Raw genomic sequence first — 13,914 nt, 5'->3', positions numbered from 1 at the left:
GAGAGAGAGAGAGATTGTCTTTTCGGAGAAGAGCGAGAATGGGATTGGTGGAAAGGAAGAGTGTCAACCGGCGCATTTTAGCACCGATTATTTCAAATAGCCATTGGATTTTCGTCTTCCTCCATTCTCCCTTTTCTTTTTTTATTACATTAATTATTATTCTTGTAAGATAATATAAATATATTTTCATTTCGTTGTTATTTCTGTAAAAGAAAAAAATACTTCACTTTTTACTTTTAAATTGGTTAAACTAGTATAAAGTTTTACTTTTTGGATCAATTTTCATATAAATAACTTTTAAATTGTAAGAAACTCAATATTATTGATTGATTTATTAACATTTTTAAAAAATAAATATGTTTTTATTACGTCACAAAGTTAATTTTGACCGTCTATACAAAAATTAGGAGATAAATGAGGGTAAATGTGTAATTTAACCTTATTATAAAGAATAAAGGGAATGAGAACGGCGGGTTTGATTTGGCGGTGGGTTGCGGCAATAATATCAAGTTTGCGCTCATCGCGCGTGCGATTCGCGGCAAATTAACAGGAGGTGTAGGAAGGGGGTGGGGTATGTGAATGTTTTATTCCCTTGCTGCCTTTTACCCATTATGGGACGCCTCTTATTCTTTTATTTCTATACTCAATCATTTTTTACTTAATTAATTTTAAATACATTCAAATTTTCTTCGCCCCAATTATAATGTTAGAACGTAATAAAAGAAAATAATCTTTTATATTCATGAATAATGATGAGCTAAATCCACTTGCAACTTACACCAAAATGGGATGAGGATTTACTTTATGGGTATATAATATGGTCAAAGGCTAATGAATTGAATAAATAAAGGAAATGGGTTCGAGTTTGGCATGCACATAAGTAATCAATATTTCTGCTAAATTTTTCTTCTTCTAGTTTCTAAAAGAACCAACATATATCTACAAAGATTACGAAATATAAATAAAATAATAATTCTGGTATGTATATTTTTTTTTAACGCTTACTTTTCATAGACAAATAAGTAATAATGTTACCACACTCTTGTATTATATTGTTTGCACTCTTAAGACAAATAGTACAAAGTAATAATTTCTTAAATTTCATATTTTTAAGCATTTGAATAAATAAATAAATAAATAAATCTTGTACTCCACACAATTTATTTCTAAAAATAAAAGGAGTCTTAATTAAATGTCCACCTACTTTGGTTGGGTAACTTGTAATATTTATTTATGTTTACACAACATAATTAGATTAGAAGCAATAATTAAGAAATTTACATCGAAATTTTACAAAGAAGTCCAACATTATCTTATACTCACAACTTGACATTATAATATTAAACAAAGCAACTAGCATATGTTAAAAAAATGAAATAAAAATCGTTATTTCCAAAACGGCGTCGAGGGCACGTGATTGTCATGCACGGAACCCTCCCCTGTTTTATTTATTTATTTATTATTTAATATAAATTACGGTAAACAAGGTGAGGCTCACGCGTGGGCCCCATTGAACATTGTCAGACTCATTCGATCCCATCTTCCACGTAAAGTTCACTTTTTTGACTGTCTCCCAAAATAAATAAATAAATAATTATTTTGCAGGAAACGAAAAATCTGCATCATCAACCAACCAATTAAGTGAAGAATACCTTGGAGTGTTCCAAATATATATATAATGTATTTATTTATTTATTTCTATTTATGTAAACAAAAATAAAAAGAATTAATTAATGAGGAATTCCTCCTTATATATACGGCTAATAAATGAATGGGATTATTATTAGTAATTGGGATTAGAAATAGAATGATTTTTTAAATAAAAATAAAATAATAATATAATATAATATAATATAATGGGAGAGAGAGACAGAGAAAGGGGTCCAGAAGCAGAGAAGAGGAAAGGAGGCGTGGTATGAGGGGAACATGAAGCAGTGAAATGTGTAGGGTTTCCAGGGGACAATCTCCTCTCTTTTTTGCTCATCAAAACACACCTCCATTTTGTCTCTAACCCTCCCCTTTCCTTTTTATTTATTATTATTTTTTTTTTTAATTAAAATACATTTATTTATTTATTTATTTATTTATTTACCGCTGGGCCGCCCTTCAAGGCCTTCATCTATATTCCTCCTCTCTATTTTGGGCCGGTTTCCTAACCCACCCTCAAGCCCATTAATTCCGGCCCTTTATGTTCTTATTTAGGCCCAATTTTGTTATTTTGTTATTTTTATTTTTTATTTTTACCTTCTCGCGCGCTCTTTCTTCTCCGGCGCTGCGGATTCTTCCTCTACTCCTTGTTGCGGTCGTCGTTTCAATGGAAGGGCTCAAGGTGTCGGATGCCGATTTGGTTATATATCTTCACCCAGCCAAAAGTAACAAGGTTTCGCAAGCGATTCTTCGCGAGCTCGGCGCTATGCTTCTAAAGTAACTCGAACTTCTTTTACGCTTTCAACAATTCTCGTCTCTAATTGCCTGCAATCACAATCTTTTCCAGTTACTGATACTGTTGCTTTGTTGATGTATTTATTTTTTTTCTTTGTGCATCTTGATTGGGGATGCTATCTTTTAATGGCAGAATTTGACTAGTACAACCTTCAATTTCGCCGCAATTTAACTTAGTTTTTTCCTGCATTTTTATCAACTGCCGTTTTTTTCTTTGCTGGCTTGCTATTCTGTATTGAAGAAAGAAACACCTGGTTGTGCTGTTGTTTGTGAACTCAGAATGTAAGTTTTTGTGACTTCCATGATTAGGGAATAGAGATGTTCTTCATTTAATTTGGACACAAAGGCGCAAAAGTTGGACTTCTAGTGATTGTCATTGCTGCTTCTTTTGCTTCATTCAATCAGCATTCAATTTCATTTATGTGGTACATATATGTGAACTTGTATTGAACTGACTTTGTTTAAACTGTACTCCGCGTGTAGATTTGATGAAAAATTTGAGGGCGTGCTACTGGCTTATGAGGCCAAAATTATTGATAAAAGTGCGAAGATTCTATCTGGAGTGCACCCTTACTTTGCCGTGACAATAAAGGCAAAGCTATTACTTTTCTCTCCAAAACCAAACATGCTTTTAGGTTGGTTTTCTATGATTCTCACGGTATTGCCATTAGGAAAAACAACACATCTAGAGTTTAAGTTGTCCATGCTTTTCTGATAGTTTGGTTATCACTTCAGAGGGAAAGGTGGTGAAGCTTAAGCAAGAATCAATCCATGTTATTGTCTTGGGTTTTGCTTCTGCTGTAATAACCGATGAAGACATTCGCAGCGAATTCAAGCATATAACAGTATGTTTTGTGCATTGTACTTGAGAATTCATACCTTTCCCTTTGTTGTACATATGAGAAGGAAGTTCTTGATATCCTGTTCTGATTGTATTATGCATTGATTTTGACATAGAGACATGGAGAAGAAATGCTTGTCAGTAGAGCTAACAAGCACCATGTAATAAAGGTTGGGACAATGATACGGTTTTTGGTGAAGAGGTTAGATTTTTTTTCCCTTTAATCACGTTTATTCTGTATCATTGAAGTGGAAAGTTATTCTTGGAGTTTTCATTCAATTAATTGGGGCCGGAACATCAACCTCATATTTATTGATGTTTCCTGATTCTTGTTGTTCTGCTTCAGTGATCTTAATATCTTGATGTTATAAGAAGTGACTTAATTCATCCTTTACAGTTTTGATGAGGGAATACTGCACATCTCTGGATCTCTTGTTCCATCTCACACAGGGAGCATTCATCGGTTGGAGAAGAACTCAGTTGAAGGCTTAGCAACTAATAAGTGAGATAATACTACATTCTGTGAGGTTTAAGCTATAATCCCCAAATCTATTATTTTAATTTTTTTCGCCAAATTCTGTAGGAGCAAAAGGAAGATGAGAGAAGACGAGGCCACGGATATAAATGCACTTATCTTGAACGATGACCATCAGTCAAAAACGAAGAAGCAAAAAACTACCAGATTATCTTGAAGAATGCTAATTCTCATATAACATAGATCGTCTACATATCAGGTAACTTTTCCAACTCCCTCAGTAGGATGGCTAATTTCTTGCTGTCACTCAATTCATGCCTAAAATCTTCATTACCCAAAAAATTTGCTTGAAAGTAAACTTGAATTCAATTGTTTTCCTAGTGTAAGAAATGCTTGGGAGAAGCACCTTGCGCTTGGGAATATCACCTCAACTTTGATAATGACTTAACTTTATATATCAGGGTGTGGACAAATGCAGCTACCCATTTTTGCAACTGTTAAGAAGAGATAGCCCAAATGCATATATTATGAGGTTAGGGCCAATATACATGGTTAGTGAATTATGCTTTACAGCCCAATCTGGAAGGTGATGACAGATATCAGCATCCTAGACTTCACTGAATATTGTCTGAGATTTGGACATTATATTTCTAATTTCATTCAAAATCACTTGCCTAAACACAAGACCACACCATTGTTTTATCCATGATTGAGATATTGTCTGCTTTAGTCGGTTATGTATTGTCGTCAGTCTCATGATTTTTAAAACGCGTCTACTAGGGTGAGATTTCTACACTCTTATAAAGAATAATTTGTTTTACTCTCTAACAGATGTGAGATATGATTTGCTGTTTGCAAGTACATTCCATTTGCATCCATTATATCTCTAACCTCCATCATGGGTTCCATTTTTTTTTAGAAGCTGCAAATAATTTATCATTTATAAGGTATGGGGTGTTCTGTCCAAAACAACGGGCCGCAGAATGATTCGTAATAGAAGAGAGCTGATTGTTACTCACATTTTTGAAGTTGAAGGTTGTAATCTTTGTACTCCTCGTGTTCTGGGGATAGGAAAGCCCCGGTTTTTTAAATAGGTGAACCGGGTCTACACGATCTAACTCCCATGTGAATATGTGATCCATGGTTTTTTGTTTAATCAGATAAGTCCAAACGCAGCAATATGACAGTTTTATTGTTGTCTTTGGGCGACAATGGCGGATTTGTAACATGGTATGAACTATGAAGTGGGAAGTACAAAACCGTTCAATCCAATCAAAACTAGAGTTTAAAAAAATGGTGTCTTTTTGTGTTTGCCTCGTTTCATGATAAATTTGACCGTCTGTTAACTTGGAATCTGTGTTCGGTTTAGCTCTCAGAATTTGACCATCTTCTCTGTTCTGACATCTCCCTCTCTCTCTTTCTTCGTGTCAAGTAGGGATTTTGAAGATCTTCAAAAGATATGATTAAATTTCAATTTCAGATATGATTATGAAAAAACATCATCTCTTTGTCAGAACACAACTCTTGCACGTTCTCGGACTTCATTTCTTTCTCTTGTTTGGAACCTGCAAACTGAGCTTGCCAAATCAAAGCCCTCTGCCATTCATCTTCGAATATTAAATCACTTCTTCATTCAATGCTCATAACACAAGTAGTAATAAAATTAATCTCAAACGACTTTGAAAGCTTAATGATTGAAAGGGGCCTTAGAAGACCAAGTCTTATTCAAAGATATTCTAAGGGTCGGCTCTGGAAATCTAATGGTTGGTGAATTTGAATGCGATGTTCAACTGACTGGCTTGCTGGCATCTATTTGGGTCTCTAATTATGAGGTTGAATAAGCTCCAACGACCCAAATCTAATCTAAAGGGCAGCCTTACTAATCATTATCAATCATTTGGCGCCCTTTCAAAAGCTCCAATGATTTGTTTGCAGAAATAATCATGGATTTTGACCTCCTTCATCCAGAAAAACCCAGATGAAGTTATGTAATTTGACAATCTTGTTAATAAAAACTCCATAAAGAAGGCGATAATTTAGATTGATTATGGTTTAAAGGAGCCAAGTTCGATGTTTGATTCAGAAGACAAATGGCAGAAAGGGAGAGAGCGGCGGGGCAGCAAAAAGAGATGGCAGATGAGGAGTTATGCTATAACAGCTAGCAATGCGGCTACATAACGTGCTACATATTGTTTTTAATTCCAACTTTGGGTGTTTAAATTTCATGGTTGCTGGTTGTCGTATTATGTGGAAGAACAAGTCTTTTAGATTTGAGTAGAGACACACACACACACTGAGGATGATGGATGATTGAAAGAAATGGGGCGGCGGAGGATTCTGGAAGGCTTTGAAATAGGGAAGCATGCATGGATGTTATGGGCGGTCTGTGCAAGTACGGATTCCTTGGAAATGACCAATTCGCAATTTGGCGGATGAGGTGACAGATAAACGTATTTTTATTTTCATCGAATGCTTTGTATCTATAGTGGTGTGGATAAACAGATGATTCCATGAAGGGTTTATGATATAAAATGAGGAGAATAATGGAAGATAAATAAAGGGTAATCTAATGGCACCGCCCAAATGATGGGGCGGGGGGAGGGGTGGTCTGAAAAGCAGAGGGTAAAGGGTTTAGGAGGGTAGGTGGGTGGGCGTATGGGTGTATGGGGGGAGGGGGGAGGGGCGTGCGTTGACATGATTATATGGGAAAAAACTAAAAGGAAGGCAGCAATGAGTTTAGAGTTTTAATGGTTAAACACCACATTAAAGGAAAAAAGGGAGTTGGTGTTGGTGATGTATGCGTTAGAGGGTTCATAAAAGTGGATTCTTTGTTGGAACAACAAAAGAAAGAAATATTATGTACGTCTCAGTGCTACTCTATCTGTACTGTTTTCTAGCTTTTGGCTGCATGGTGGTGCCTTTTCGACGTGGCCTTTTTGTTTATTTACACTCTTCTACGCTCTCTTTTTCTTCCTTCAAAGCTAACATTTTCAACCTCCAATATAGATATCATCCAACTTTCCACTCAAAACCTTTGCCATTTGACTCAGCATAAACAATATTTTTTTTTTTTTTTTTTTTTTTTGTTCCACTTTTGTCATTTTTGCTACTTATATCTATGATCTTCCTCTGAATTATCCAACATGAGACTACTTCTTTTGATAATTTTCAACAAAATTGCTCGTAGATTTGCTAAGTAGCTTGTCATGTTTGGTTAGTGTCGTGTAGAAGATGGAGCAAAGCGTGGAAAGTAGAATGCGTGGTGGGCAGTCGAATATGGAAATAAAACGAGAAAGCTATGTAAAATAAGAAACATATTTACAATGCAATAACTACGTAATTATGAGTCAAATAAACTATGAATTCTGAGGCAGTTAACCAACTGCTGAAGTTGTTTATGTACGGCAGGCACCCAAATTAGGTAAAAATTAAAAATTAAAAATAATATACAATAAAAGAAAAGACCCCCACGTAAATGGAAGCAGAACGACGGAGTTTTGATATATTTATTTAAAGAAATAGTTTTGTGCCAACTCAGCTACGGGAATATTAGAGTGTGAAAGTATTAATTAATTGGAATTAATAAGTAATTTAGCGTCCGGATATTTATTAAGAAAATTAATTTATTTAATTATGGATATGGGTAGTGGATGAAAAAAGGTTGATGAGATTCCTTTACGACAACAACCAAATGTACTCTCTTCTCCAACTTCCAACAAAAGCTTGTAACTACGTACAACCAAACGACGTGTCGGATTATATTTTTTAAACAAAAGTAGCAGTAAAATAGAAATAAAGTTTCTATGTTTTTTTATTTTATTTTATTTTTTGTTTGGTAATAATTTAGTCACGGTCGAATAAATCTTAAAGTACACAACACATGATGACGTAATATTTTGTACCTTAATCCCATCAAATTCTCTTAAATTTCTCTTTTCTTTTTTTTTTCTTTTTTTTTTCTTTTTTTTTTCTTTTAATAGCCCAAACCCATTACAACATATAAAAATTTGTAAATGAAATGTTTTCATACTCTTAAAAGATATGTTTCGTTTCACTCTTGAATCAATATAAAATCTCATATTAAATGAATTATTTGAAGAATTGATTCCCGAAATAATTAAAAGAATTGAAAGTAAATTACAAAACATGAGATTATTAATATTGGATGCGAGAAATGTGGGTTAGGGTGGGAGCTCAATAATTAAAACATTACTATTCCTTAAATGTTGCAAATATTCTCGAAAATCTTCATCTCAGCATCAATGTCTTAATAAAAACAGAGATAAAGATCACAAAATTTGTTATATATGAATTTTCATATAACTCCAACGGAACAACTTTGAAAATAATAATATTGAGAGTAGAAAATAATGGTTTTTTTTTTTGGATTCTTGAAAATCTTAGCGGGTGGGATTTAATTTATATGCTTTTATTTAATGGGGGATGAACCGGGGGAATGGCTTGGGTTACTGAACATGGGTGTGGGGCCATTGCCCTTTGCAAGGACTTCTGGACCTGTATTGACCTTGTTATTTTCAAAAGCTATATGTGGGGGAGAAAAGTGGAAATTGTTGAAATGGATGGGGGCAAAATGGGGATTAAGGAAGAAAAGTTTTGGTTTGAAAAGGACAGAGGAGATGGGGCATAGGCGCACATGGGGATTGTCAGAAATTAGGAGAATGCTAAATTATTTATTCCCTTTTTGACCAATAAAATATTTCTATTTTGTTTATTTGGAAAAAAAATTTAAAAGAGGGCATCTTCCATGGACTCGAACCCAAGCGAAACCCAACCACTTTAGTATGAATGAACGAACCAAACAATCTCCAGTTCTATAAGCAATTCAAAACAAGTAGTGAATGTAAGAGAATGGGGAGCCATCAAATTTCACATTGGAGTCTTATAATTCTTATAATAATTTAGTTACTTAAATAAGAAAAAAACACGTGGAAAATATAGAAGCAGACATAGATGGTGTAACAATTTGTTAGAAAGAATGGAAGATAAGAACAAACAACTTTATTTGGACGTGATTTAATTAGAGTTTTGGGGGGGGAAGGAGAAGAGAAGGAGGGATGAAAATAGAGTGAGCATGTGGTGGTGGGTTTGAATTGGCACTTCACTTGGTGCGCCAAAAGCAAAAGATATAATGCACGGACATTGCACAAACTGTCACTTTGCATTGCCCTTTCTTGGTCTTGTTTTGTTGTCTCCGTCCCAAACGAGCTGTCAATTTCGAGTTCAAAGGATATTCAAAATAAAATTCAATCCTTTCTTTTTATTCACCAATCATATTATACAACCTTTTTATTTACAAATTATATCAACCAGTTAACAAGAACATCATGAATTTATAAAGGTTTATGATTTCTAATGTAGTATGAGTCATGTTCTTAATTTAGTCCCGTCAATATATTGACGTATGAAGATGGAAAATTAGTATATAAATTATTTATTTATTTGAAAATGCCTAAAATTGGGATTGAAATTAAGAGATTAAGTTGAAATTAAAGTTGGGTGTTTTTTTGGAAGTAATTTGATTTGATGGAATTATTTATTTACGGAATATGGACGAGGAGGAGTTGTAACGTAACTCAAAAAATACGCAGTCAGTACGAATAAAAAAGTAATAAATAGATGTGTGGTGTGGTAAATATAGAAGAAAACGAGGGGCATTTTGGACAGGAAAGTGTCTATAAAATCCTCCGCCATCACCCACGCAAAAACTCCCCAACTTCCAAACACACCTTCCAAATCTCACATTCAATTTCCATTTTTCTCCCTTTCAAAACATGTCGGCCGGAGTCGGAAAATGCAGCAAAATCCGCCACATTGTCAGGCTCAGGCAAATGCTCCGACGGTGGCGCAACAAGGCCCGAATGTCTGCTAACCGCATCCCTTCTGACGTACCCGCCGGACATGTGGCTGTCTGCGTTGGAACCAGCTGCCGGCGGTTCGTCGTCCGAGCCACTTACTTGAACCACCCGGTTTTCAAGAAGCTTCTGGTCCAAGCCGAAGAGGAGTACGGGTTCACCAACCAAGGCCCGTTGGCGATCCCTTGCGACGAGTCGGTTTTCGAGGAAGTCATCCGGTTCATCTCCAGATCCGATTCGCCCAACTCGGGGCGGTTCGTGAAATTAGACGAATTTCAAACTTACTGCCATATCGGAATCAGAACCGGCCTCGATTTGTGGCCGGAATCTCGGCCTTTGCTTCATGGGTTAGCCGAGAAATCCATCTGGTAATCAATTTTTGTAAAACCGTCGGAGTCAAAGCGAACAAGAAGAAGAAGAAGAAGAAGAAGAACAAGATCCAGATTTGAGTGGGTTTTGAGGAACCCGAGATGGGTCGTAATTTTAATTAAATCTAATGTGGGGGTCCTTTTTTATTTATTGGTTTTTTAGTCCCCACATCCCTGTTGCCACATATATATGAACAGGGCAAGAGGAGGATTATTGTGAGGGAGTTTTTGTAACCCCCCGGAGAATGCTTGTGGAGATGGCAAAAGTGGTGGAGGTATCATTTCACCGTGTCGTCCCGAGCTCGAATCGGAGTCGGGGCGAAACTGAGGAGGACTGAGGAAGGAGGAAGAAGAAGAATGCCTCAGCTGTGCTTCTGTGTAAATTAATTGATTGAATGGGAAATTTGATGAACCAATTTGAAATGCGAGTATGTTAATTTGTTTTGAAAAGGAAAACAAAAATTGATACGGTTGTAACATGTGGCGAGCTGCTCTGTTTCATCATCTCAACTCCTAAAGAAACTCCCATCTTTTTTATTATTTATTTCTTGTTTTTATTACATGTCATGTCCTTCTTCTCTCCTATTATAGTCCATGTCTAAGTTTATCACACACAGACACTGCTCCTACTCTACTTCCATCGACCCAGTGTTGTTCTTCGAGTTTGACTCTAATACCATTTTCTTATAAATGATGCTCTCATACCATGCTAAAAATGACAAAATTTGATATTTAAGAGTATCAAGATCATTACTCTCCTATCATCTTAAAAATGATGCCCTCATAAGATGTTAAGAATGAGAAATAGAATTAGATCGATACAATCAAAAGTTTCAATGGGATCTAAAGTCCAATTTTCTAATGTGTTTAGATAAAATACAAGCTAGAAATAAGAAAAATATAAACTAATTAAATATTGAGAATAAAATAAAATATATTACTAATCTCTCCTGTTATATACGGTAGGCGGTTGTTATTTCTCTCTTACTTGCTTATATAACGTCTCTTTCGAAAATCTCTCTCTGCCCTTATTTTCTAAAACTTTCTCTTAAAATCGAGGCCAGAGGCTCGAGCATACGTCACTTGGCCGTGGGCGATACAAGAACGAATTGGCTTAGCTCACTTGTCATTGGAAAGTGAGTGCCGCACAATCGCAAGTTCGCTGTCATTAAAAGTGCGATTGTAACAAGTGGTATCAACGAAAGAATATTAAATGATTAGGAATATGTAAGATATATTTCATAATTAATTATTATAATATATTCTTTAAATATTATATGTACCAATCCAAACTTTTTGAATTTTTTTCTTTCGAATTTTCCTTCAAAGTTTTAAAGTGCATATGTTGAGGAGAAGTTTTTACACTTTTATAAGAAACCTTTTGTTTTTCTTTCCAGGTGGGATCTGAGTATAAAATTAAAGATAATTAAAATATAAATTACGGTGGTTAATTGGTTGGCAGAAGGGCGTAGCGTAGTAATTATGGTAGTAACAACTAAGGAGCGCAATTTAAGGTACCTACATAATTAATAATACCAAAACAAAACAAAAGAAGAGGCAGTTAATTATTATTATTATTAGGAATGTTCGTAACAGGGCCTCCTATTCTTATGGGCCGTGCGAATCGGAAATCCCCAAGCCCATATGTCACACAACGGATGAGACCCTAATCCATGTTGGGCTGTGCCTTTTTGTTTTAATTTTTGAATTCAATGTCTCGAAGAAGAAACATGATAGAGAATTAACTGAAGGAGAATATAAGTAGAGCAATTCCGGAGTTGAAAGCGTGGGCCAATGGAAAGGTAAAAAGAAAAAAGGATGAATGATTGGGAGAAAGACAATAATAAGACAGCCTTAATCACGCTGCTGGTTGTTGGAGACACCCATATTTATGTTCTGGAACAGATCAAAATTCACTCATTTTCTCCACAATTCTCTCCCCCCATCGCCTTTATTCATCTCTCAAAATACGTGTTTTCCTTGTCCTCTTTGAATTACCCATCTAATCTTCAAAATTGAAAGGGAGTATAGATTGCATGGCCTTTCCTTCCCTTCCCTTCCCTTCCCTTCCTTTCCCAATACTGCAGCTTCTAAAGCAGTGGGAACAAAACGACAGTAATAATAATGGCAGGCTTCTGTTTGTGTAATGAGCGAAAGAAAAACTTAGCCATTTTTTGTTGTACACAGAGACAGAGACGAAGGTTTTGTGTTGTTATGGGAGGAGATGCAAACAAAACTTAGGTGTGGACCAGTCAGTGCTTTTCCACAAAATATCGCCCATTTTCTTTTCCTCATTTTTATTAAACAAAACCCTAATCCCTAAACCTTGGAAGAGGAAGAAGAAGAAGAAGAAGAAGAAGAAGAAGAAGAAGAAGGCCCCAGATGGATGAGTTGTATTTATAATCCTATTTAAATTATGGCCAGCCCACTTCACTCTACTTTTCCTCTTTCTCTAATCCCCAACCCTTTCTTTTTTTTTTTTTTTTTTACATTTCAAATCAAGTTATGAACACCAAATTAGCTAATTTAAAAAATGATCATTGGTTTATAAGCGAGGAGGATTTTTAGGGGAGCGGACAGTGTTTATGTTTTTTTTTAAGGTAATAATGTGAAAAGAAAAGGGAAAAAGAAAAAAAGGCAGAGAGGGATGAGATGGGCGTTGAAGTATGAAAAAGTGGAATTTTAATTAAAGAAGTTGAAATTTACAGACGAAAACAAATAGAATCCAATGAGACATAATATAAAAACAAAACAAAAAAAATCGCCATTTAATTTTAGACATTGCATTCAAACAGGATTTGTTTGTGTGGGAAAAGTAAAAAGAATTGTGGGATTCAAGCTGTCTCAAGTAAACGCGTGGGTCCCACCAACCCTATAATTTCATTGCCTCATTTTTTTTTTTTTTGATATTTTAATTAACAAAGCATTCTTTGGTCTCAAGTCACAAGCTTATTATATATTATATCCTTTATTTTTCTAAACTCAAATTCTCTCCAATCATTATTTAATTAAAAAAAAAAACCCTTTTATATTTTCCATGTTTATCGCCAAATATTTAAATAGATTAATTGAACCCATAAGAAAAAGAAAAAAAAAGGCCATCCGATTGAGTGTAGAATTGAACAAAATAGGTAGAAACAAAGATGTGATGGGAAAATATATATATTTAAGACATTTAAATTTGATGAGAAGTCACATTAGAGAGATATAAAAGGACACAACAACGCTATCAACAATAAATAAAAACTATAATAATAAATTCAATATATATATATATATATATATATATATATACCTTTTCATACCATATCATATAATATATATTTATTTTAAATTTTATATTGTATATGTACCCAACTTATATCGCATATTACCAAAATAATTAATTTAATTTCTTTGCTTTCTTCTTTACTATAGTGATGTCATATTTATAATTTAATGACGCAATAAAAGTTGGATTAAAATTAAAGGAGGAAGGACACGTGTCGAGCGAGTATTGGGTAGGGTAGCAATAAAAGGGCGAGTATTTTAGTAGGTGGGAGGCGGAGTGAATTAGTGTTGATAAAAAGCCACTTAGGAAGCATACATAATTAATATCCCGTGTTTAACCCTTTTGGAATTGCCAAAAAGAAATCCTTCAGTTGGCCTTTTGCGTAATTTCACAGCTATACGTATCATAAGCATTATTTGTATAGTGACTAGTTTAGACGAGACATTAGTGTTTGTAATTATACCTCCCCCAACAACTACACATAATGGAAGTTGATAATTATTTATGTAATTACATAAGCTAAGCTACGTTGAAAGGGACAAACATGGAATAAATGTAGCCAAATAGAATGAAGTAGGAGAAGATGAATAAATAATGTGTGCATTCTTTTATTCTTATAATCTATACGACATTAACATTGGGGT

At 34.7% G+C, this 13,914-nt stretch overlaps 2 protein-coding genes across 5 annotated transcripts; both read left to right on the top strand.

Annotated features, from left to right (window-relative positions):
* The first annotated feature begins 2,231 nt into the window (after nucleotides 1–2,231).
* On the top strand, nucleotides 2,232–5,018 carry LOC111796686 (DNA-directed RNA polymerase I subunit rpa43). 4 transcript variants are annotated; one of them, XR_002815395.2, is made up of 8 exons: nucleotides 2,232–2,424; nucleotides 2,926–3,077; nucleotides 3,178–3,287; nucleotides 3,400–3,485; nucleotides 3,681–3,785; nucleotides 3,867–4,017; nucleotides 4,220–4,290; nucleotides 4,678–5,018. XR_002815395.2 is itself a non-coding variant. In XM_087124580.1 (7 exons), exons 1-6 carry the CDS (start codon nucleotides 2,315–2,317, stop codon nucleotides 3,973–3,975), a joined length of 672 nt encoding a protein of 223 aa, XP_086980706.1. In that variant the 5' UTR covers nucleotides 2,232–2,314; the 3' UTR covers nucleotides 3,976–4,017; nucleotides 4,678–5,018. The 4 variants fall into 4 exon arrangements, 3 of the variants coding, with proteins under 3 accessions (XP_086980706.1, XP_023535184.2, XP_086980705.1); XM_087124580.1 differs by lacking the exon at nucleotides 4,220–4,290; XM_023679416.2 differs by having other exon boundaries at nucleotides 4,220–5,018.
* A 4,457-nt stretch (nucleotides 5,019–9,475) lies between these two features.
* On the top strand, nucleotides 9,476–10,478 carry LOC111797187 (SAUR-like auxin-responsive protein family). The gene has a single exon (XM_023680130.2). The coding sequence runs from the start codon at nucleotides 9,551–9,553 to the stop codon at nucleotides 10,001–10,003; it is 453 nt and encodes a 150-aa protein (XP_023535898.1). The 5' UTR covers nucleotides 9,476–9,550; the 3' UTR covers nucleotides 10,004–10,478.
* The last annotated feature ends 3,436 nt before the right edge of the window (nucleotides 10,479–13,914 follow it).

This window comes from Cucurbita pepo, chromosome 6 (genome assembly GCF_057944985.1).
Source record: "Cucurbita pepo subsp. pepo isolate OVF chromosome 6, ASM5794498v1, whole genome shotgun sequence".
NCBI lineage: Eukaryota > Viridiplantae > Streptophyta > Magnoliopsida > Cucurbitales > Cucurbitaceae > Cucurbita > Cucurbita pepo.
Note: the sequence above shows the minus strand (reverse complement) of the source record. Positions and strands in the feature narration are given on the sequence as shown.

Bases quoted from the DNA above. Each gene is read 5' to 3' on its own strand.
- LOC111796686 (XM_087124580.1), top strand. From the start codon at position 2,315: ATGGAAGGGCTCAAGGTGTCGGATGCCGATTTGGTTATATATCTTCAC. The intron at 2,425-2,925 runs GTAACTCGAACT...CTCCGCGTGTAG, and splicing joins CTCGGCGCTATGCTTCTAAA to ATTTGATGAAAAATTTGAGG. The intron at 3,486-3,680 runs GTTAGATTTTTT...CATCCTTTACAG, and splicing joins ATACGGTTTTTGGTGAAGAG to TTTTGATGAGGGAATACTGC.
- LOC111797187 (XM_023680130.2), top strand. From the start codon at position 9,551: ATGTCGGCCGGAGTCGGAAAATGCAGCAAAATCCGCCACATTGTCAGG.